The sequence below is a fragment of the Pithys albifrons genome, chromosome 26 (genome assembly GCF_047495875.1).
Source record: "Pithys albifrons albifrons isolate INPA30051 chromosome 26, PitAlb_v1, whole genome shotgun sequence".
Lineage (NCBI taxonomy): Eukaryota > Metazoa > Chordata > Aves > Passeriformes > Thamnophilidae > Pithys > Pithys albifrons.
Genome location: NC_092483.1, coordinates 7,323,797 through 7,347,027, shown reverse-complemented (window position 1 = coordinate 7,347,027; position 23,231 = coordinate 7,323,797). Strand labels below are relative to the sequence as shown.

The window sequence follows — 23,231 nt, the reverse complement described above, 5'->3', positions numbered from 1 at the left end:
GCTTTACGTGTAATAATGTATTTATACGCCAAAAAACTAAATTTCGGCGAACATGTCTTTGGTGGGGTTACCTCCCATGTTCCTGGTGCCGAATTATTAAAAGGAAGGACTTTGTTCGACTCTACTGGATTTAATTCTTTGAATCAGTTTATAAGTGTGACTTCTCATAAAGTATGTTGTAATCCTTTTAAAGTGACATATGCACTGAAGATTTTTATATGCAAAATTCAACTGAAAAAGTAATCTGAAACTTCTGTTGAAATCGCAGCTGAATCTGTGTGGTGGCAGCCTACGCGACACCGAGGGCTCTTTTCTGCGGACGGGGGCATAGCCATTGGCTGAACTACAACTCCCAGCGGCCCTTTACACATCTCGCGCGTGCGCACGGCCTTGGGCTGGCCGCACTGCCGTTGTCGCTGTAGGGGTGTGTGTGTGGGGAAGGGAGTGAGCGAACGCGGCGGTGAGAGTTGAGAGTTCAGCCGCTGTTGTCGCTGCTAGCTTGCACTCATGATTCCTATATGCCCAGTAGTTTCTTTCACCTATGGTAAGCAACGACGCTCGGTGTTTATATGTGTCCGTACGCGGAGGGGAAGGGGGGGTGGGGGGGGTGGGCGGGGGGGTGGCGGTGATGTGGAGATGCGGCCCGCGCGCGGGGCGGGGGAACGGGGATCCTGACGCGCCATGTCTGACCTGGCGCTCGCGCGCTTTTTCTGTTCCTTGTCTGTCCCTTTCTCTCCCCGCCTCCTCCTGCCGGGCCTCCTGTCATGGCTCCGACCGTCGCCGCCTCTTGGTTATCTTCGCCACAGTGCCCGGCCGGCTGGGAGAAGATGCCAAAATGGCCACCGGCAATTACTTTGGATTTACCCATAGCGGGGCTGCTGCCCAGTATAGGTAACCACTGCGACCCCTCCCTGCCCCGCCCCTCCCTCTGTCCTTGCCCAGAGTCGCTTCCCTCTTCGCCTCTGGTTTTGTGTCCCTGACCGCAATCTCCCCGCCCCTTCGGGGTGAGTGCGCGGGTCTGCTCCCGTTTCCCCGCCGTGTGGGGGCTGCTTGTGCAACCCGCTCCTTCAGGATGGTTGAGCTTGGGACCCTTCTGCTTATCTGCCCCGTCCACAGGTGTATTTTCTTATCCTGGTAATGGTGTGAGGGTGGAGAGGTGGAGCCGAACACCACGGAGGAGGCAGCATCAAGTCCCAAGGCTCTTAAATTAAAATGGCCACTTGCGGTCAACAACACCAGCAAGTTACCGTCTGCTGCCCCTGGGCCCTTCTTCAGCGAAGATGGGGCTTGCTCCTCAAGTCTTTGCCTCACCCTATGTCAGTGTGGGAGGATAGAATCGTTTTTAACACGTGTTAAAATTACACAAACCCAACCTATAGGAGACTGGGTAGATAAGGGAAGAGCACCAGAAAATGCAGGGGACTGTCCCATTCCACAGAAGCAGTTATAATTAACGTATCAGAAAGTAGAGAAGGTGCTTTCAGAACCAGGCACCTTTTAAAAAGTTTTCCTACTTGGATATCCAAGATCAGGAGCAGGTCTTACAGTGGAGCTCAGGGACCTGTAACCATACATTTTGTATAGATATGCTGCCTTAAAATTTTGTATCTTTGTACTCTTTGTGCATCCAGATTGTGTATCAGACTGTTAAAAAGTAATTGGTAGCATCTATTGTCTCACTTTCTGAAATAAAATTACTTAATTCATTAAAACCCACATACAATCAAGAACATCTTCACATTTTTGGCTTGTGTCAGAGTAGCACCTTAAAGTTATAATAAAGACCTTCCTTGATTCCTAAGTTTTGGTTAATGAGGAAAATAGTAGAATAAAGCAAATGTATGAAATATCAGGAATTATTAACAAACAAATGCAGATGTGTGCTACTGTTAACTAGCTAATCAAAATTGCATACCTGACATAGTTTCAGGAATATACAGTTTTATGGGGATCTTGGAATGACTCCCAATCTCTTCTTTTCTGGAAATGGATATAAAATAAATTGTTTCATTTGCTCCAATGTATAATAGTTAAAGGAGAGGATTAAACTTAGCTCATCTTTTTGTTCTCTTTTAGATTAGGTGCTCACAGTATGTTTGTTTTATTGATTGACAGTTATCGTGAAATTTGAAACTGGGGTATGAAGGAGTTTCTAAATAACAGAGGATTTTTGGTTTTGTAAGTAAATAAACAATCTTTAAGTGAATAATAAACTGAGATCCATATATCTGTAATTTTGGAGATTAATTTTTTTAAATTATTATTCCTTATATTGTGGAACTGAGGTGGTCTGTAGACTTAAGAACCTGAACAACTAATTTGAAATTTCCTTAAAACCATATAATTAGAATAAAGTTCGAGTTCAAAACTGTTTTCGTAGTTAATCCTAAATGTGTTCTTGAGGAAATGGAAAGACTGACTGAAAGAAGCTTTTTCTTTTGCTATCACAACATATTATTTCATTTATGTATCAGTAAAAGACTCTGTATCCTTTAAATGGTTTGTATATTTACCAGGTCTGGAAATGAAGAGACAAAGCACACAGTGTTAAAGCAGTCTTTTCATAAGAATTAATTTGATATTTTGAGCAGAAAACACAGGAGTTAATCTCTAAAAGGGAGTATATCTTAATGACATCGTTGTTTAATGAGAGAAGCATTAGCTTATGCAAATACCAATACAGAAAATTTCTCTGAATATTGCAATACCTTTGTGCTAGTAGTGGTATTTGGCCTAGGATTATAAACCTGCATGCAATGCAAGACTCTGTTACTTATTTAAGTAACTATTTCATCTATTTAGGAGCCTGAAATGTGTGAAATATAGTGATACTAGTCCTCTTTGTGTGTATGTGTGCATGTGTGCATGCGTGCGCTCTGTAGGCCACCTGAAGCACTGTGTGTCTATTCAGTTTGACATGGACAACCTAATATTGGCTTATTTTCCATGTGTAAAAAATATTAGTGTTCTTGATGCAGTGCTGAAGAAGAGGTATAGTTATGCTTTTATTTTGAAGTTGGCTGACTGAAATGTGGGGACGCTGATGGAGAGATAGGGACACTGAGAAATATTTGAACAGAGAAGTGTGCAAATGTGATGGTCTCAATTAACCTTGTATTAAGATTTTGGTTTCTGTTAAGAAGATAAAGAACTGTTGAGCATCTGAGTTTCATCTTACTGATGTTCATACCATGTACCTGCTCTAATGAGACAGGTCACAGATGGGAGATTCTTGGGTAGTTAGGAGAGAATTGTTAACTTTGAATTGCTATCAAGTAGTGTGAATATTACTGTGTGGTGAGCTTTCACAGGTAAAGGCAATTATAGCACTTACGGTTCAGAGCCAATCACAGTGCCTGTGAGTTTATATTACGATGCAGTCTTCTAGGTAGCCATATGAAAGTGAACTCTAGTAATTATAGCTAGTAAATATAGCTATATAATTATTCAAGTGCAGTATACAATGTTACCAGATGTTTGAGACTGGTGCAGAACAGCAAAGGAAGGTGAAATGCTGTGGATGCATAAGTTGGCTATTGAGAATTGCTTGGTGGTGAAGTGTTTTTTTCACATTTGCTAGTACTTCTAATTAACTTTACTTTTGTCTTCAGTGTCTGCCCCAGTTACCTTTTCTTTAACTAGATACCAGTTTCAAAAGTATTTGGTCTTTCAGAGATAATAGGGCTGTAATCCACCCAGGTATACTAGCCCAAGCTTCAAGTATCACTAAACATAATTCAGACCTGCACTGGTGGACAACAGGAAGATAGGGACAATACTGAATAGGCCTTAAGGTTTATTATGAAGCAAAAATGTGCCACTAGACTTAAACTTACATTAAGAAAAACATTTATTCATCTTATAGTACTGTATTATATGCACCTTAATCCCAGGGTCATGGGTTTGAGCCGCACATTGGGTGTCAAAAAGGACACTCATGGTTTAACCTCAGCCAGCAACCAAGCTCCATGCAGCCACTCACTCAGTCCCCCACCAGTGGGATTGAGGAGAGAATCAGAAGGGTTCAAGCTAGAAAACTCATGGGTTGAGATAAAGACAGTTTAATAGGGAAAGCAAAAGCTGTGCAAAACAAGGAACTCTTTCACTGCTTCCCATGGGCAGGCAGGTGTTCAGCCATCTCCAGGAGAGCAAGGCCCCATCACACGCAACAGTTACTTGGGAAGACAAATGCCATGACTCCAAACGTCCCTCCCCCTTCCTCCACTTTATATTCTAAGCATGGTGTCATATGGTCTGGAATATCCCTTTAGTTAGTTGGAGTCACCTGTCCTGGCTGTCTTTTCCTAACTTCCCATGCACCCCCAACTTCCTTGCCAGTGTGGCGGTACAAAAAGCAGAAAAAGCCTTGGCTCTGTGCAAGCCCTGCTCAGCAATAACAAAAACATCTCTATTATCATCACTGTGTTCAGCACAAATCCAAAACAGAGTCCCATACCAGCCACTGTGAAGAAAGTTAACTCTACTCCAGCTGAAACCAGCAGAGCACCCCATGTTAAAATGCTTGGGGAATGAAAGTAATCATAGTTTTATCATAGGATTGATATACATATACCATAATGCTAAAAACACCAAATGCTTTCTTTCTGTGAATTTTATGCCCATGCTATCTTGAGTTACATTGCATCTTAAAGGATATGTCTTTTTAGCCAAAGGGATTTCAGTGAATAGGATTGAGCTGCATGGTGCTGATTCTCCTGTTCAATCTGTGTTAGTCTTTAATGCTATCCTAAGCATGCTGTTCTAGGGTATTTACCTAAGAAGCCTCCAGTAAGTTACTGCTGTTTATAAAAAGATTTTGATAGACTTGTTTTCAAACCATTGAGGTCCCACTCTCAAAGGACATATGCCAACATTAGAAAGGCAATAAGGAGTTCTGGGTTTGTTAATGTGGGTTGTATGCCAGTATTGCAGTTGACTTATGATGGGGAGACAGAGGAGGTGGTGGTAAGTGGGGAGGAAAGGTGCCACACAAATCAGAGGAGTCTGTCATTTTTAGGAGGGAAGTCTGCCAACTAGTTTTAATTTGCATCAGGCTCATGTCTTCAGGAACTGAGCACTTGGGGAAGCTTTTCTGTTAATGGTATAGTCCTTTGTTGTAACCTCAAAATGGATTGATGGTGGTAGGCTTAACTCTGGGGTGTTAAATTATGTGTAAAATTTTGTCTGCTACTTAAATGCAACAATGATAGATTAATGTGTAGTTACATTATTGGTACCTAGGAAAGTGAAGTAGTAGCTTAAGGTGGAAAATATGGAATATTTTAAGAATTAAATACAGTTTTCCATACTGGTGAAGTTTCTTTTCTTCTATAGAGAACTTGCCAATTTAAGCTTTTTTTTTTTTGTCGTTTAACATTTTCATTAATGATCTGGATGACTGGACAGAGTGTACCCTCTACAAGTTTGCTGATGACACAAAACTGGAAGCAGTGGCTATGAAGCTCAACAGGGGGAAGTGCAAAGTACTGCACCTTGGGAGGAACAGCCTCATGTACCAATATATGCTGGGGCCACCCAGCTAGAAAGCAGCTCGGCAGAAAAGTCCATGGGGGGGTCCTGGAGAACGCTAAGCTGAACTTGAGCAAACAATGTGCCCTTGTAGCAAAGAAGGCAAATGGTATCCTGGACTCCATTAGGCAATGTATCGGCAGCAGGTTGAGAGAGCTGATGCTTCCTATCTAACCCAACACTAGTGAGGCCACACCTGGAGTCTTGTGTCCAATTCTGGGCTCCCCAGTGCAAGAGAGACATGGACATACTGGAGAGAGTCCAGTGACAAGCCACAAAGATGAAGGGGCTGGAGCCTCTCTCCATTGAAGAAAGGCTGAGAGAAAGAGCTGGGACTATTTAGTCTAGAGATAAGAAGGCTCAAGGGGAATCTTGTTAATTTATATAAATATCTAAAGGAAGAGTGCAAAGAGGACAGAGCCAGGCTCTTGTTAGTGGTGCCCAGTGACGGGACCAGAGGTAATGGGCACAAGCCGCAATGCAGGAGGTTCCTTCTGGACATCAGGAAACACTTTTTAAGTTTTGAGGGTGACTGAGCACTGGCACAGGTTGCCCAGGGAGCTTGTGGAGTCTCCCTTCTTGGAGATGTTCAAATAGTGATTTAAAGAAAAACTAGATATTGATAGTAAAGCACAATTTTATTACAGCCTGGCTATGGCCAGGGTCACACGGAAGGCACATGCACCCAAGTACGTGTCCACTGGGTATACAAAATTCAGCCCTTTTTAAGGAGTTGGCTCCAAATATTATCTGTTACAGGCACTCTGTAGATTTACATCATGGAATTATACATTCTGTTGTTTATGTCTTATGTTGTTTACTGTTCTTCACCCTCCCTTATGTCCAGGTTCTGCTTCCCCCCACCCCTCTGTGTTAGAAAGCACTTCTCATGTGCTTCGAGCTGCTTCTCCATTCAATCAAGTTCCCTTATCTTGGTTGCACATACAGAAGCCAGCTCTAGCCCTCTTTTTATCTTAACTGCCCACCGCTTGGGCTGGCCCCACTTGCAAATACTTACATTACATTACATTTTGCAAAGTCTCAGCAAATTCAAAAGCTAGCAACAATATAGTTACATTTTAAGCCATATTATTTTGTCTTTGTTTCATTCTTCCCTTTTTCTTAGAACTATGCAAATGCTTTTGCATCAACTTTTGTATAGCCCAGAGTACTTGCACCCATTGTGCTGTATTCTTAATCTTCTACTACAGGCAAAGGTCGATGATTCTCAGGAAAATAGTTGCCAGTATTGAAATCAAAACTGGGTGGACCAGGAAGTGAAATAGCTGGGACAGTTTTTTTATCACTGGTGTTCTCCCGTTTTTGGCCACTTCTGTAATGATGTTTTAATCTTCATGGTGTCACATCAAGCGATGCAAGGTTGCTCTCACTCCTTATTCAGGTAGATCATCCTAAAAACTTAATAATATACTCGCTCTCCAAGGGAGGTGTTTGTTAATTTTGACAATTGCTTATTAAACATTTTTATACATATTCTTTCACAACTTACATGATTTTTAGGTTTGACTCATTTACAACAAGGCTGGAGTGAAGCTTGGTACTAATACAAATTTATTTTTGACAGATTTTTGCCAATTGTTGTTTTATCAAATGCTTTATTTCTCTTTGACCACCTGCCTGTGGTTAATATAAAGTCCAATCAATTTACATTTTAATAATTTCTCGAGCCTTATTGTTTCAAGTCAGGAAAAACTTCTGGCTAATTTGAGAAGATATTTGTTAGGACTAATAGGTACTGGTAACCTCTTTTCTTTGGCAGTTTCTGAAAAATTTATTTCCCAGTGTTTCTCTGGGAGGTTACTTTGCCAGTTGTCCTTATCTTTATTGCAAAAGCAAGTTTTCCCTAACTTAGTAACCTGGATTATTTTAGTGTATAAATTTTATTTTACTATTTGTTTCTTTTGGTGTTTATGCAATGCATTTGGTATTATGTTTCTGCTTGCATAACCTTTCTGCAATACCTTTTAGGTACTACTCCTTGTCTTGCTTTTAAGTAGTACGTTACCTTTTAGTTGAGCTTGCTGATTTTTTTTTTTAATTTTAAATTGTAATGTATTAGAGCTTACCTCTGTGATTTTGCCTTTAGGAATTAAGGATACAAGTCTTAACCTGGCCGTTTTCTGCTGCCTTTTTCGCTTCTTGATATGCCAGTGGATTGCCTTTTGAGGTCTTTTTAATGTGTGATGGCAAGCCTTTTGGTAGTTGGACAGCTTCAAGCAGTTTTAAAATTTCTTTCAGCATGCTTTATCTGTTTTCTTTGCAATGTGAGCAGTCCTCTTTCTTTCTATACTGCTCCATGGGTGTGAACTATGCCAAAGGCATACCTTGAGTCCATTAGTATGTTGATGTCTTTTCTTTTTTCTAATTTCAGAGCTTGGGTAAGCGCAATTATTTCTGCTTTTTGTGCAGACGTACCAGCAGAAAGTGCCCGTGCCTCAATAACATGGTCCATAGTTGTTACTGCATACCCTGCCCTACAGGTTCCATTCTTCACGTAGCTGCTCCCGTCTGTGTACCATGTTTCTGCATCAGGCAGCGGTGCATCTCAGCTGGCATACGTTGCCTCAATTGTTTCAATGCAGTTGTGGTGCACTGGTTCCCCCGTGGTCACTGACTTTTTGAGTTAGGACTCCCAAATCAATTTCCTGCTTTTCGTGTGAGAAAAAGTCAGAAGGGTTTGGTCACGTCGTCGGGGAGGCTTAGTGCAGGTGCTTGCATAAGTTCTTTCTTTAATTGATTAAAGGCTTGATTAGCTTTTTCTGTCCACGTTAGTTGTTTAGTTTTGTAATCCAGTATAGTTCAGGGCAAAAGGTATGTTGCAGATGACTTTTTTTTTTTCTGGTCTTAGCATCTGTTGTTTTTTTGAGACTTCACATCTCAGATAAGTGACTTTTATCTTAACAATCTGGGCTTTGCCCTGGAAACTTTGTACTTTTTTTTTTTTTTTAGTCCCAGAAAGTTTTCAACAAGCTTACAGTCTATTCAACACATTTTTCTCAGTCCAGGTAGTGATTAACAAAATGTTAACATACTGTTAGAGGACTCTGACAGCCCAGTCTATTCTCCGAGATTTTGCAAGTTGATTTTCAGAGACCAGGGTCTATTTTAAATGAGGTCCAAATGAGTTGAGATCGGCGTACAGAGAATGCAGCTGTTTCTCTGGGTAGCTGAAGCTGCATGCACTGCTGGACAGTAAGTAGGAGTCCCACTGAAACTCAGAGCGTGGTCTTGGGCCAGACTTCAGCTGTCATTGTCACAGTCCCCGAGGGTCTGCTTGTTGAACTACTTGGCTTGCATTTGAATTTTTCACTCAAACGCCAACAATTTTTAACTTTAGGGTCCAAAGGCAAGCAGAAAAGGGCATCTTTTAAGTCTAGAACAAAAAAATAAACATAGTTTTGTTAAAAGTGTATGTTTCTAGGTGGAGCTTTTAGTTAACTTATACTTACTGGTTATTTTCTGGGATTTTAACCTTACTTGTAACTTTTCCTGGGGTCCTGTCAGCTCAAGCTCATGGGCACTTCTCCTGATATTTGTAGCTGGATTAAAAACAAAACTTAAAACTTTGATTAGTTCATTTCCTGTATTTTACTATTTTACTGTTTTAACTTAATTTTTGCTTTTAACTTTTTTACTAAATGTCCTTTTAAAACAATTTAAAAAAACATTATACATACTTAAAATCTTACTTAACTTATAAATTTTATAAACTGTATCTCCTTTTTGTTAGCCAAATGCTTTTATAATATTTAAAGATACATTATTTAATTTTTAATTCTTATTTAACACAGAAGGTGTACAAAAGTTTAACCTTATGTTTGTTTTTTCTGGTTGTTGTTGTAAGCAGGGGTTTATGTGGTACAGAAGACCTGGTTTCTTTTAGTCCTGGTCCCATTCTGTCACCAGAGTAGGATTTTGTTTCTTTTGGGAGCATTCTCTTTTCCAGTGTCCATTACGTTTGCAAATTGCACATTGATTCGGTTTCAGCTTCTGATGACTTTTCTTTTTAGGATGTTGTTCAGGTCTTCCAGAGCCAGGGTCTCCCTTATCTTTTTCAATGTCGAAGAATTGCTTCAGTCATGTCTGTCTCGCTCTGTTTTTTTCACCAGCTGCTCTGTCCATCACTGGCCACTCTCGCAGTTCAGGACTTAGCATTGCCTGTGTCTCAATTTCACACATTACTTTACACAATACCAGCCTTAAATTATTTATGGAAACTTAATTTTTCAATTATTTACCGGTTCAATTTATCTCTAAAGTAAGAAGGCTTTAATATAATCTTATCTCTCAATGTCTTGCTGTAACTTTTCAGCCTGATCTTGGGAACAGGAATAATGAATACAGAACACAAATATATGAAAAAAACAATTACTACAAGTAATGGATCCAGGTTAGCACTTTATCAGCAAAGAGGCTAACAGGCTTTAAAAGTAGTCTTTTGATATCCAGACAATACAAACAACACATTCTCACAGACAAATATAGACAATATCAGCAGAGCCTTTTTCTTAATATTTCTATTAAGTTTATATTCTACAAATTTATCTAAACATACAATTTACACTTCATACACATACACTCCAGGGATGCCAGCTTACCCTTTTAACACACACTCACTCAGAGGTGCTGGTTTGTTAACACACAACAGGATTTAGAACTTAACACAAATTACAAACAAAACAATTACTCTAAACTTAGCACAGATATGTTTAGCGCTTTCATTCTTTTGTTAACGAAAGGCAGACAGGCCTGGAGTTTGTGGCCAGCAAACTTCAGGTCTGATTTCTGCAAATAAAATGGGTTAAAACTAGTTTCTTGCCCAATTAATTTTTTAAAAACAACAGAACAGATACACGTACTCATTTACAACCCATAAAACAGATACACATACTCATCAACAGTATTACACACACAAGGGCCCATAAACACATACACTCACAAACAACACAGTGTTAAAACTAATTCTACTTTGGGTGCCTTGCCATAATCTTGCCACTCTCTTTGACACTGGACGAGGACAGTGTTGAAGTCTAACCATTGCAGAACCAAAGTTCTGTTTCTACAATTTACTATCTTTTTTCAGCATGTTTTTCAGCTCTACACCACTGCTCCACAAAGGCACACACTTTTGTTCCTCAATTTTAAATTTCCCAGTGCTAGTTTTATCCCTAATCTTAGGTTAACGCACTGAAGTTGCTGGCCATAGATACAAATTATGAATAAACAAGGAAAACAATTATTACAGGTTGAGCACAGATTTAGCAGTTTCCCTTGCTGTAAGCTGAGAAGCTGACAGATCTGAGGTTTGTGGCATTTGCAAGCTGCTAGCAAACCTCCGGGTGAGGCTTCTTGTAAGCATTAAGCACCAGGGTTCTCTCTCTTTGCTTGATCAGTCCTGCAAGCCATAATACTACATAAACATACTACTACATAAACACTCACACATAGCATCCTTTGCAATACTCACAAACAGATACCAGCAACACTTATACTTGACACACACAAGGGATTCCCAAAAAGGTTTAAAACAAGTATAGAGACAATAAGTTACCAGACTTATAATGATCACAATCCTGAATCTAAGTCCAAAATTCAGTCATAAAGGTCAGTCCAAAAAACATCTGTCCGTCCTGCCAAATTCTCTCAGTCTGAGGAATTTGGTATGGCTTTGGTAGACCCTCTGCCTACCCAAAGCTCGCTGTGGCTTTTTGGTGGGCCCCCTCTCCACAGCCAAATTTCCCTGTGGCTTTTTAGTGGACCCTCTGCCTAGCCAAAGCTCCCTGTGGCTTGGTGGACCCTCTGCCTAGTCAGCGCTCCCTAAATCTCCTGATGGGTTTCCCCACTTAAAAGGTGCTGCTCCTTTTACTGCTAGCAAGCTTGGAGCAAGTGAACCTGCATACAACTTATGGTTACTTATCCAAAAATCCAAAACCAAAACCCTAGAGTACCTTGGTACCTTCCAAATCCCAAAATAAAAGAGTGCTTTACAATTTGTATACCTTTGTACAGGATCTTTGTCCACTCCTGTGATGATCCAGCTGAGCTTGGGGAATTTTACCAGAATGATGTCTCCCATGGCGCCAGGGGTTCCCAGCTTTGGTGGGTCTCACAGGCAGCAGAGAAGGTCCCACCAGAGTCGCCATATTGATTTAAAGAAAAACTAGATATTGATAGTAAAGCACAATTTTATTATGGCCTGGCCATGGCCGGAGTCACACAGAAGGCACATGCACCCAAGTACGTGTCCACTGGGTATACAAAATTCAGCCCTTTTTAAGCAGTTAGCTCTAAATATTATCTGTTACAGGCACTCTGTAGATTTACATCATGGAATTATACATTCTGTTGTTTATGTCTTATGTTGTTTACTGTTCTTCACCCTCCCTTATGTCCAGGTTCTGCTTCCCCCCACCCCTCTGTGTTAGAAAGCACTTCTCATGTGCTTTGAGCTGCTTCTCCATTCAATCAAGTTCCCTTATCTTGGTTGCACATACAGAAGCCAGCTCTAGCCCTCTTTTTATCTTAACTGCCCACCGCTTGGGCTGGCCCCACTTGCAAACACTTACATTACATTACATTTTGCAAAGTCTCAGCAAATTCAAAAGCTAGCAACAATATAGTTACATTTTAAGCCATATTATTTTGTCTTTGTTTCGGTAGCACTCTGGACATGGTCCTGGACATCTGGCTCTTGGTGGCTCTGTTTGAACAGGATTGGCCCCCTGGATGATCTCGAGAGGTCTCTTCCAACCTCAGCTGTTCTTTGAATCTGTGATTTTGACAGGGGAAATGTTAGTAGTCAATAGTTTTCTAGAAGACATAACATCTCAAGCTCAATTCTTTTTGTCATATGTTATCATTGTGAACATGGCTGTTTATCTAGACTTGAATAACATAAACATTTTGATAATGAGGTGTCCATGGTGTGCAACTGAGTAAAGAGAAGTAGATGGGTGAATTCCGCAAGACTGTGAGCCACTGTGGCCCTTTACACCCCAGAAAATCAGATTAACATGGAACTGAAGATTACTGTGGAGAAAAATACATGGTCACAGCTTGCTGCAATGAGCCTTATTTAGGAGGTTTAATACACTGGTATTTCATAATATGCGGCACTTTTTCTGATACTAATGCATCACAAGCATCAGTATTTTCCATCACTAATATCAGTAGAATTTAGTGTATGGTTGTTATTCAAAGTCAAGGGCGGTCCCGTGGTGTAATGGTGAGCACTCCGGACTCTGATCACAAGGTCGTGAGTTCGAGTCTCAGTGGAGACCGTACCAGGCAGTTAAATGCCTCCCTGCCATCCGATCCCATCAGATCTCGGATGCTCAGCAGGGTCAGCCCCGGTTAGTACCGGGTGCTGTAGACAGTCCTGAGGACTTCACTGTCACTGTCCAAGCTCGCTCGGCCGTGGCAGTGGACCTTGGGACTTAAACGGTGGGGCCAGTTCTGCGCACGCTGAGCCTCACCTAAAAAATCCACTGCGCAGGCTTGAAGGGCACACCCCCACCTGGGGAGAGCCCTTCCCAAATCTTCTTCGTTCGCGAAGTTTGGCCATACATACGTACATTTGAGTCAAAGCTCTTTTAAAAAACCCCACACTTTTCTCGTGCACTGTAATACAATAATTCTGTGTAAATAATTCATTCTCTTGATCTTGAGGTTTTTCGGTAAGATGTGGAAGATGAGAGCAAGCTAGGTATATATTGGGGTCTAAAACTTCTGAATAGAAGTGAGTTTATTTGGGAGGAGGGAGCAAAGAGCATGGGGAAATAGGGATATGCAAGTAGTTTAGGGCAGGTAGGGAGAGATGAAAAACGTTAGGTAAGGTGCTGGAAATGACCATTTGTAGTTGACTGAAACATATACATCTACAGAACCTGGAGCAGAACAATTGAGTGCAATGTGTAGCCTGTAAACTGGCTGTGTCTGCAATAGTAAAAACAGTGAAATAGAAATACAAGCTGGAAGATGAATGTTGAAGAATGTGTGTTGTTCCTAGAAAGTAGAAATTAAAGTTAGCTTGGTGGGGAAGCATTGGTACTATTATGATCATCTAAAGAAATAGGTGGGGTATTCTTTTTGAATGAAAATCTCTGGCAGAAGAGGTATTATTAAAGCAATGCAGCAGAGTAAGACTTGAAGCTTCCAAGTCCTTTGCCTGTAACTTCTTAAGTCAAAGAATGATGCTTATTTTGATAGTAAGTTAAAATACTGTAAGAATTGTAATAAGAAGTTATCTTGAATTGAATGTTCACAAACTGGGTTTGCTTTAAGTAAATGTTGGTCTAGAACTCCTTTGCTTTGGAAACTGAATCTTTTATAAACTAAGGAAAAAATTTTTGTCAGTGATAGTACTCGGACATTGGAACAGATTGTCTAGAGCAGTCGTGAAGATGAAGATCTTGAATTCTTGAAGATCATCTCCTTTCTTGAACATGATTGGAACCTGGCTGAACACAAAGCCCTGGGAAACCTAATGTAACTTTGAAATTAGCTGTGCTTTGAGCACAGGGTCAGAACAGATGACCTCGTAATCTTTATTTCAGCCTAAATTATTCTGTCACTTTTAAGCTCTGTCTAGTTAGTAAAGCCAGTTGGACTGCAAATCTTTTCACATGAAGAGCACTAGAATTCCTTGAACTCAAAGACGCTAATAGAGATATTAGAATTTATTTTGGGGAAGAGAAGAATTGATCTACAAAGAAAACTCTAAGGTACCAGGTCAATCAGTTAGCTTGTAATTTGGTTCAACTTTTTCCCACTGTTTTGGAGGATTAAGCTAAACTGAATTACTTTCTTTGTTGCAGTAAAAACCACACATGTGGTTTGTTACCATAGCTCATCTGACATACTGTATTTCATTGTTGCTCTAATAACTTGATCAAGTGCCTACATTTTTTGAGTCATTTATTTATTAAGTTTAAATACTTGATGTGGTGTAGTATGGAAAATTATTACTTAGGTAGAGATTAGTAAAAGAATTGTAGAGATGGAGCTAGTAGAGGTGGTTAGTAGAATTAGAGGAGTGATTATCAAATAGGAATAATTGCAGTGGAGTACTCTAGGGATTGGGCTTGAGTCTTACCTATTATTTATATTAGTGTGATGTGTCATGATATTTGATACAAGGAAAATATTGTCAATACACAGGTAACTGCTCTGAGGAAGCTAGACTGTTTGGAAAGAAAGTAGTCTGGAGCAGTGTGAGTGGCACAGCTGAAACTTCATCTGAAATGATGCATACATGTCTTGCCATCTGTAGTAAAGAAAGAATAGATAATACTAGGATAGGTGCAAAGAACAATTGCAAGAAAGATCAATGGAAGAGGGAGTCTGGCAAAATAGTCTGGGAGGAGGTAAGTTCATCTTGGCAAATATGATGAGGCACTAATCACCAAAGAAGGATTAAAAAGTCTTGTAAGCTGAATGAAGTTGACATAAAAATATTTTGATTATAAAATAATTACCTGAAAGTATCTGGTCATCTTAATTTTAAAAGTTTCTCAGTAAGACCATGGGGAGAAAAAGAAACATCATAAATTTATAAAAGATGTTGACATGAATTTCTGTAAGATAGTGTAACGTAATTTTTAAAAAGGAAGTAGCAGTCAACTCTAGAATAATTTTCTTGTAGTCTTACAAACTTGGTCAGTAGCTCTGCATGGTGTTGCAGAAGCAAGGGGAACAGATTTGCTAAAATAAACATGGTCATAGAACTCTATTAGCCTTAGAAATCAAATTATTTGGGCTGTTAATTCTATACCATGATAAGGAAGTTTGATACAAAAATAGCACAGAAGAAATAAAACTGTTAGCAGAATCTTGCTAATAGTCCTGATCATAATGATCACAATCTCTTCAAATATTAAATACTGAAAACTGGCCAGCAGCTTTTATATATATATATATATATATATCTTCTAAGAACAAAAGCATTTTCTTTGATAAACTGACTGATATTGTTACCTCATAATGTGTTGTGAACACTGTATTATATTTTGTAGTAGTAACTTAAGCACAGTTTCATGAAATTTGAGCCAAATTAATGCTTCCTGCGCAGCTCCCTGTTCTCTTTCTTTCTCCCATTATTTTCCTCTGCTTCCATATGTATAACTTAGCACTCAGCAGATTGTTTTGTGAGCTACAGCGTTTCTAACATTTCTACCACATGTCTTGGTTTGAGGGGAAAAAACCAAAATGTTTACCCACAAGCAGGGGAGGGGCCTCCTCCACGATAATCACACCACTCTTTATCAAATTTAAGAAAAGGAATTTTAATACAAGAAGGATAACTGATATATATATATATATATATATATATGTAAACAGACTAGTGCAACCCACTTCCCCAACACCACAAGAGAAAGAAAAAAAAACAAACAACAACAAAACCCATCAGGTTTTCCTCCAGGAGGAAAGTTATACTTAAGCAGTGTCAAATGTCACAGTCCGGCTGGCTGCGGAGTGAGTTCCCAGTAATTCCCAGTCCCTCTCCAGCGAGACAGACGAGTGGTGAGCTCTCAGATGAACTCTGTGTCTCTTGTCCCAGATGAAGGAAAAAGAAAGCTGAAAATGGGGAACCACCACGTGTCCTGCAAAAGCAGCTGCACACCTCTCTCTCTCCCGGGTCACTGCCCCGGCCGGGGCAGGCAGGCTGTGACGGTGCAGGCGGTGGTCAGTGCAGGCGGTGGTCAGACTGCAACTGAGGCCAGGATCCCAGATGCAGGAACCAGCAGAAACAGCAGCGGCGAGGAGAAAAACCAGCGTCTCAGCCAGAAGCCCCAGCAGTAGCCAGCAGAGCGGCTTCCCTCCTCGGCCACCACCACTCCCGCGTTCTGCTGAGCTAAGAAAAAAAAAGATGTCCCAAAAAAACAAAAGAGACAAACCTGCCTTCATCGAAGTGATCAGCAGTTAACTACTTCTTTTGTTAACTGCTGGCATGGGCAGTTAGTGGCAGGGGAGAGAATTTACATAATAATCCCAAACTACAACACCACATTAGAAAATGAGCTCAGCAAAAAAATAATCTCATAATTTTCTGCTAGATTGAGTTAAATTAGTGCACTGAATATCTTGACAAGTAGCAGAACTAGCACTAGGGATGGAATAGGATGGCATAGGCAGGTTTGGTATATGGGAGGAGGGAAGAATAAGAGTGGGGAGCAAGACTTTTCCTTGTAGGCAGTATTAAACTCTTAATGTGTTCAAGTGCAGTCTGAGATAAAGTCTGCTGCCTGTTTTCCCAATGTAATGTATTTTTAATAGATACATATGATAATGTGAATTGCCTCAGAATGTTTTAATATTTTATGCTTCTGTACTGTTAGTTATGTAGATAATACAGCCTAATTTTATAGATTGTCATTCACTTTTACCATCATAAAATAGTCTTCCTGAATTTTCTGATGGAGTCTGATTTCTCACTTTAAACTGACAAAGCAGAGAAACTGTCTATATACATCAAGTAGGAGGAATTGTTTCAAGCAATGGTGGGAGCTATACCAAAGCGGTTTAGGTCTTTTCCTTCCACTGTTTACGCTAAGAAGTTGAAAATTAAATTAACAACTCACAACCGAATTAAATTTAGATGAAATGCAAGTGGCTTTTTAAGCAAACAAGTGTCTAAGATGGGAAGAAGGTGGAGTCCAGGTGTGTAAGTCCAATAATAACATTTTCTCTGTGTGTTTCTGCTGTAAGAAGTTTTAAAAAAATATTGAAGTTAATGGGTTCTGCTGTAATTAAAATTACAAAATCAGATTGTCTTAAAAAATAAGAAATTATTAAACAAAAGGGAGTTATGGAAATGTGTGTTGCAAAAATAATAGTAACTATAGTTAAAAGGTGCTTTGTTTCTGATAGTTATGTCAGAGAGAATATTGCAGTCTTTAGGAAAAAAATAATTCTTTTGGTTTTGAGCATAACCATGATAAAATTCCACTTTGCCACTGAGTATGTTTGTTTCCAGTAAGATTTTATTTTTCTGTTTTCTAAAAGTTAGGCGATACTACCTCCTTGATAGGCATGGAATTGGTTTTGAATAATCTTTTAATAGTGCTATAGAGATGTGAAACTCTATAGAGATTCTTAAATATTGAAAAGCAGTACAGGAAGTTCACTAAAAATTTTATAATAATCACTCAACCCCCACCTTCATATCATTGTTCCAGATAGTGATATTTTGCCCAGTTTTCTTTATTTGTTTAAAAATAAAAATAGCTACTGTAGGCTTTTAATAATAATGCACGGTTATAGATCAGTATAGGACAACAATATTAGTTTTAGTTCAAATAATTAAGCCTTTGAAACAATCATTTTTTATTTCCACTGTTAATATTTACTCATTCTTATTAAATAGCCACACAATAATGTCCTACCTGCACATTTAAGAGAAGCAAATTAGTCTCAGCATGTGCCTGGAAGATTGTCAGAGCTCTGCTAGCAGTCATCTTGCTTGATTTGACTGTCTGTTCATTTGATGGTTCATGTTGTGAGGCAGTGGACTTCTATATGAGCGAGTGGAGCCAGGTTTTATAATTTTCAATTTTTGTGGGAAAAATCCCATATCAGAAATATTTAAAGTGTCTCTGCCTTAAATTTAAGAGTTCTGAGCAATTTTTCATGGAAATTCTCATTAATATGGTTTACTGAAAAACATCACGAAAGTACATATCAGTAATGAGCTCTCACAGAAAAGTAGTATTTTTCTTAATTTGACGGGTATATCAGTTTTATTGAAGAACCACTAAAACACTTAAAAACTTATTGGTCATTAAAAGATAACTGTGTAAAAGTTCTGTATTATTTTGAATTAAAGACTTGTGTTCTTTTGAAGCAGTGGAACACAACTACCACCACTCCTTGCTAAGAAGAAAGTCGTTGCCTGCATGATATATCTGCATTCACAGAAACTTCAAAATGATACAGCCTTTTTAATGGGGGTGGATGAGAGGCAATAAAAGCCGTTAAAGTGTATAATAGCTGTTCCAGGTCTGCTTGTAGAACAGACAAATATTAATCAAATGTGGGAGTTTGAAATGTTTAGGCATTAGCTTAGTATGTTGTATTAATCTAATTATTTACTTACTGTCTTTTTCCAATGTAGCCAGCAGCCAGCTTCGGGCGTAGCTTATTCCCATCCAACTACAGTTGCCAGCTACACTGTCCACCAGGCACCAGTTGCTGCGCACACCGTCACTGCAGCCTATGCTCCAGCAGCAGCTACAGTTGCAGTAGCCAGGCCTGCTCCAGTAGCTGTTGCAGCTGCTGCAACAGCTGCTGCTTATGGAGGCTATCCTACAGCACACACAGCTACAGATTATGGTTATACACAGAGGCAACAAGAAGCTCCACCACCACCACCTCCTGTCACTACGCAGAATTACCAGGTGTGTTTAAAAAAAACCCAAACAACAAACAATTACTTTCGTAATTTTTAAATGGTATGTTAAAAAGAGGAGGCCTATTTGGATAAGAGAATGTGATATTTATATTTTTTCTTCCATGAATCACAGCTAAAACTAATAGAATGTGAAGTGACTACAGTCTTGTATGGTGTGTATAGAAGATTACCAGCAGTAATACTGCAGGAGCTAAGATTTAGGCATTCACACATAAGCAATGAATTGACATTTATCTCCAAATGATTTTTTGTACTACTGCTGAAATATTTGTCTCAGCTAGCCTAAATGCTCAAATGGCATGTGGTAAAATGGGTCATGGAACTGATTTAGATGAAAAAACTGTTCCAATAAAAATTTTCACTGGGAGATAGAGGTAGTTCCCTTGTCAGATTCCTGTTTGCTACAGGAGCTCTAGCACCAAATGCAAGATGATAGAAGATTACCGTAGGAGAGGGACTGTCTTTTGGGTAGATTTTGGGTACCCTTTGTGAGACCACTGCCTAACCTTGTGTGGCTACAGGCTTTTATAAAAGGAAACTGTTGTCTGTTTTCATCTTGCTCTGACCTTTACTGACACTTCTTCATGTTGAATCTAGCAGTTGTCAGCATTTGAGTGGGTCAATTCAGGATAAGGATTCCACAGAAAGCTAACCAACTAAAAAAGGAATAGCAGTATTCCATGGGATTGACAGGCTTCTGCAGAATTTCCTTGATTCTGCACAGATGTGGTGCCAATGCAAGAGATGGAGGTGGGATCATGTAGGGCTGTGAGGAGAGATGTGATGGTACCTCAGACAACTTCCCATTCTGTCCTGGGTTGAGCTGGCAAAACGCCAACTGTCCAGGACAGAGTGAAAAGGGTTCCTCCTCCCCCCAACAAGCCAAGGGAAAAAAGAAGAGGGAGAGAGGGAAAAAAAAACTTCCAAAGCCAGGTCTATGCTGAAACTAACTACATGTATTTATACAGAAAAGAGAAAATTAAGAGGAAACTACAATGTAACACACACTTACACAAGTCATGTATAACAAGAAATAACTTCCCACTTCTCAGTAAACACAAATTCTACCATTTTAACTACAAATCATTCTAGAGAAGTTGGTTCTTCAGAGACAGACTTAAGCAGAGAGAAAAGCTAGGAACAAATATTTTACTTCCCTCAGATAACATGATGTTAAGCTGGCGCTCTGGGCTTGGGCCTCCCCATCCCTCCTGGGACAGCAGAGTGTCTTGCTGGGACCACAGCTGTGAAGCAACTGCAACAAGCCACACCCACACACCAGCTCTTACCCCTTTTGAGATGATGCAATATGGTATGGAATATAATATTATTGGCTAGAAGAAGTCAGCTGTTAGCTAGCTCAGCCCAGCTCAAGTCAGCTGACAATTCCCAGGCCTAGCTGAACTTTAAAACCTAAATTTAGGCCCACCTGGCTAAACCCATAACACATTCTTAAACTGGCTTAAATGTCATATGAAACAACATCCTGTCAGTGACTTTTATTCCTCTTCAGGAGCAAAGAAACTTAGCAGTACAAATCAGAGTGCTGCATCAGTTTTGCAGTTGGAAGATTTCAGTCTGTAGAGGTTATCTTGGGACTTATTTAACATAAGTGTTTACTCCAAAGTGTGAGAAGTTGCAATGCAAGGGTATATACACATCAGCAACCCCAGCCCTTTGTTTTCAATCAGACAGCTTAGATGCAGAAAGATGAGAGGTTTTACATGGCCAGGTAGTTTCCCATTAGAAATGTGAGCTTTATTTATATTTTTATCAGCTTCTTTGCTACATTACCATTTGTTAGTCAGTCTTCAGTGGATATGTCCTGGGTTGAGCTGGCAAAATGCCAACTGTCCAGGACAGGGTGAAGAGGGTTCCTCCTCCCCCCAACCAGCTAAGGGAAAAGAAGAGGGAGAGAGAGAAAAAAACTTCTAAAGCAGGTTTATGCTGAAACTAACTACATGTATTTATACAGAAAAGAGAATATTAAGAGGAAACTACAATATAACACACACTTACACAAGTTATGTATAACAAGGAATAACTTCCCACTCCCCAATTAATACAAAACCCATTACTCCAAATTCATAAGCACTCCAAAAGACACTCAGCAAGAAAGAGAAAGTATAAGAACAAAATATTTCTACTTCCCTGAATGCAAACATAATGCAAGCACAGGCAACAGGAGCAGGGCCCAGCATAGTAGAGGAGCTGCCAGATGTCCTCCTCTTAGTGCAGCCATGATGGAACTAACTAAGCCACTCACACACACTGGATTTTACCCCCTTTGAGATGATGTAGTATGGTATGGAATACAATATTATTGTCTGGAAGAAGTCAGCTGTTAGCTAGCTCAGCCCAGCTTAAATCAGCTGACAATCCTAGGCCTAGCTGAACTTTAAAACCTAAATTTAGGCCCACCTGGCCAAACCCATTACATGATATTTCTAGGCTGGCATTTTATGCACATGTTATCAAACTCTTATGGTGTGACTCATATTTAAAATGTGCATTTACTATGAGACAAAGGACATTGAAATAGTATCCCCTATGGTAGTTTTAGTTAGTCCTAGATGTAAGCCTTAATTTTAGTAGGCCCTGATAATCTGACATAGATTAGAAAGGATAAGCATCACCTGACTTAAGGAACCAAAGAAATATTTCATACCAGATGACGCAAACTGAGATATAAATACAGTAGAGTAGGAGGAGTTCTCTGAGTTCCATTATAGCCAAAGTAGAGGCAAGACATGTAGCTGCTGACTTGCTGAAGTGGGCCTTGGCTGCTGCCACTGCTACTTCGCATTTTATTTGAGTTCAGGGAAGTAAAACATTTTATTGTTATTCTCTCTCTTTTGCCTTGCTGGGTGTCTTTTGGGGTGCTTTATGTATCTAGAGTGAAGGAATCTGTTTTCAGTGAGAGGTAGAAAATTGTTGTTATACTAACTTGTGTAAGTGTGTGTTATATTGTAGTTTCTTTTAATTTTCTCTTTTCTGTATAAATATATATAATTAGTTTAAGTTTAAATCTTAGAGTTTCCAGTTTTTTTCCCTCCCTTTTCTCAGTGGGGAGAGAGGCTCTGATACTCTGTATTGGGCAGTTGGCATTTTGCCAGCTCAACCCAAGACAGCCCCTTGTAAAAATTCTTTAACTATTGTTCCTAATTTTATCAAAGCATTATCTAGATTCTAATTTGCATTTTTATTTGCTTAAAGCTACTATACTGTTGCTGTATATTATAAATTCCTTTGTATGGCTTTGTAATTTGTTTCATATGGTAATACAAATGTAGAAGTCTTTCCAGTAGCATGTTTACTCATAATTACAAGGTCATTAAACTAGTCAGTTAGTAGATGCATTCAGACAGAAAAGAGTCCCCTAAATTAAAGAAAATAATTCTACTTTACATAAGATGGATGGAAAAGAGATTTTATTGTTATATTTCTTTGCAATAAAAAGATTGTATACGTTAGTACACTTCAGCTAATGTAGTTAATGCCTTGCTTCCCCCCAGTTGATCAACTCTTTGTGCTTTGCTATAAATATGGTGAGGATGGGAGAATATATGTACATGTATATGGTGTCTTCCAAGCCCTCCCCTTCTAAGCTTACTAACCATCTCCTGAGTTCTGGAGGTTTCAAATGGGCTGCTTGCCTTGCCCTTATAAACTAGATATGGTTCCCCAGTGGAATAGTTGATAGGCCAAAAAGTAGATAAGGCTTTAAAAGTATCCCTTTCATACTTTCAGAAATATAACCAAGAAAAGTATTGTCGGTGATGGGATTTTTAAAGCCAATGAAGGGTCATAGAATCATAGAATAGTTTTGGAAGGGACCTTTAAAAGTCATCCCATCTAACCCCCCTGCAATGAGCAGGGGCATATTGAACGAGATCAGGTTGCTCAGAGCCCCATCCAATCTGACCTTGAATGTTTCCAGGGATGGGACATGTACTGCCTCTCTGGGCAACCTCTTCCAGTGTTTATCAACCTTGTAAAAAACGTCTTCCTTATTTCTAATCTAAATCTACCCTCTTAGTTTAAAATCATTGCCCCTTGTCCTATCACAACAGGCCTTACTAAAATGTCTGTCCCCATCTTTCTGATAGGCCCCCTTTAAGAACTGAATGGCCACAATAAGGTTACCCTGGAGCCTTCTCTTCTCCAGGCTGAACAACTCCAACTCTCTCAGTCTTTCTTCATAGGAGAGGTGTTCCATCCCTTTAATCATCTCTGTGGCCCTCTTCTGGACCTGCTCCAACAGGTCCATGTC

General features: G+C 39.6%; 1 protein-coding gene and 1 non-coding gene across 6 annotated transcripts in view; both read left to right on the top strand.

Annotated features, from left to right (window-relative positions):
- The first annotated feature begins 391 nt into the window (after positions 1-391).
- Positions 392-23,231, top strand: part of LOC139683036 (zinc finger RNA-binding protein-like) — an 83,604-nt gene continuing 60,764 nt past the window's right edge. For all 5 annotated transcript variants that reach the window (XM_071577746.1, XM_071577742.1, XM_071577741.1 and 2 more), the window contains exons 1-3: positions 392-544; positions 807-891; positions 18,662-18,944. In XM_071577746.1, the coding sequence (XP_071433847.1) occupies positions 508-544; positions 807-891; positions 18,662-18,944 (405 nt within the window). In that variant the 5' untranslated portion in view covers positions 392-507. The remainder of the gene's footprint in view (positions 545-806; positions 892-18,661; positions 18,945-23,231) is intronic.
- LOC139683051 (small nucleolar RNA SNORA66) lies at positions 15,196-15,332 on the top strand. Its single transcript, XR_011699746.1, has one exon. It is a non-coding gene; the product is annotated as a small nucleolar RNA SNORA66 (small nucleolar RNA).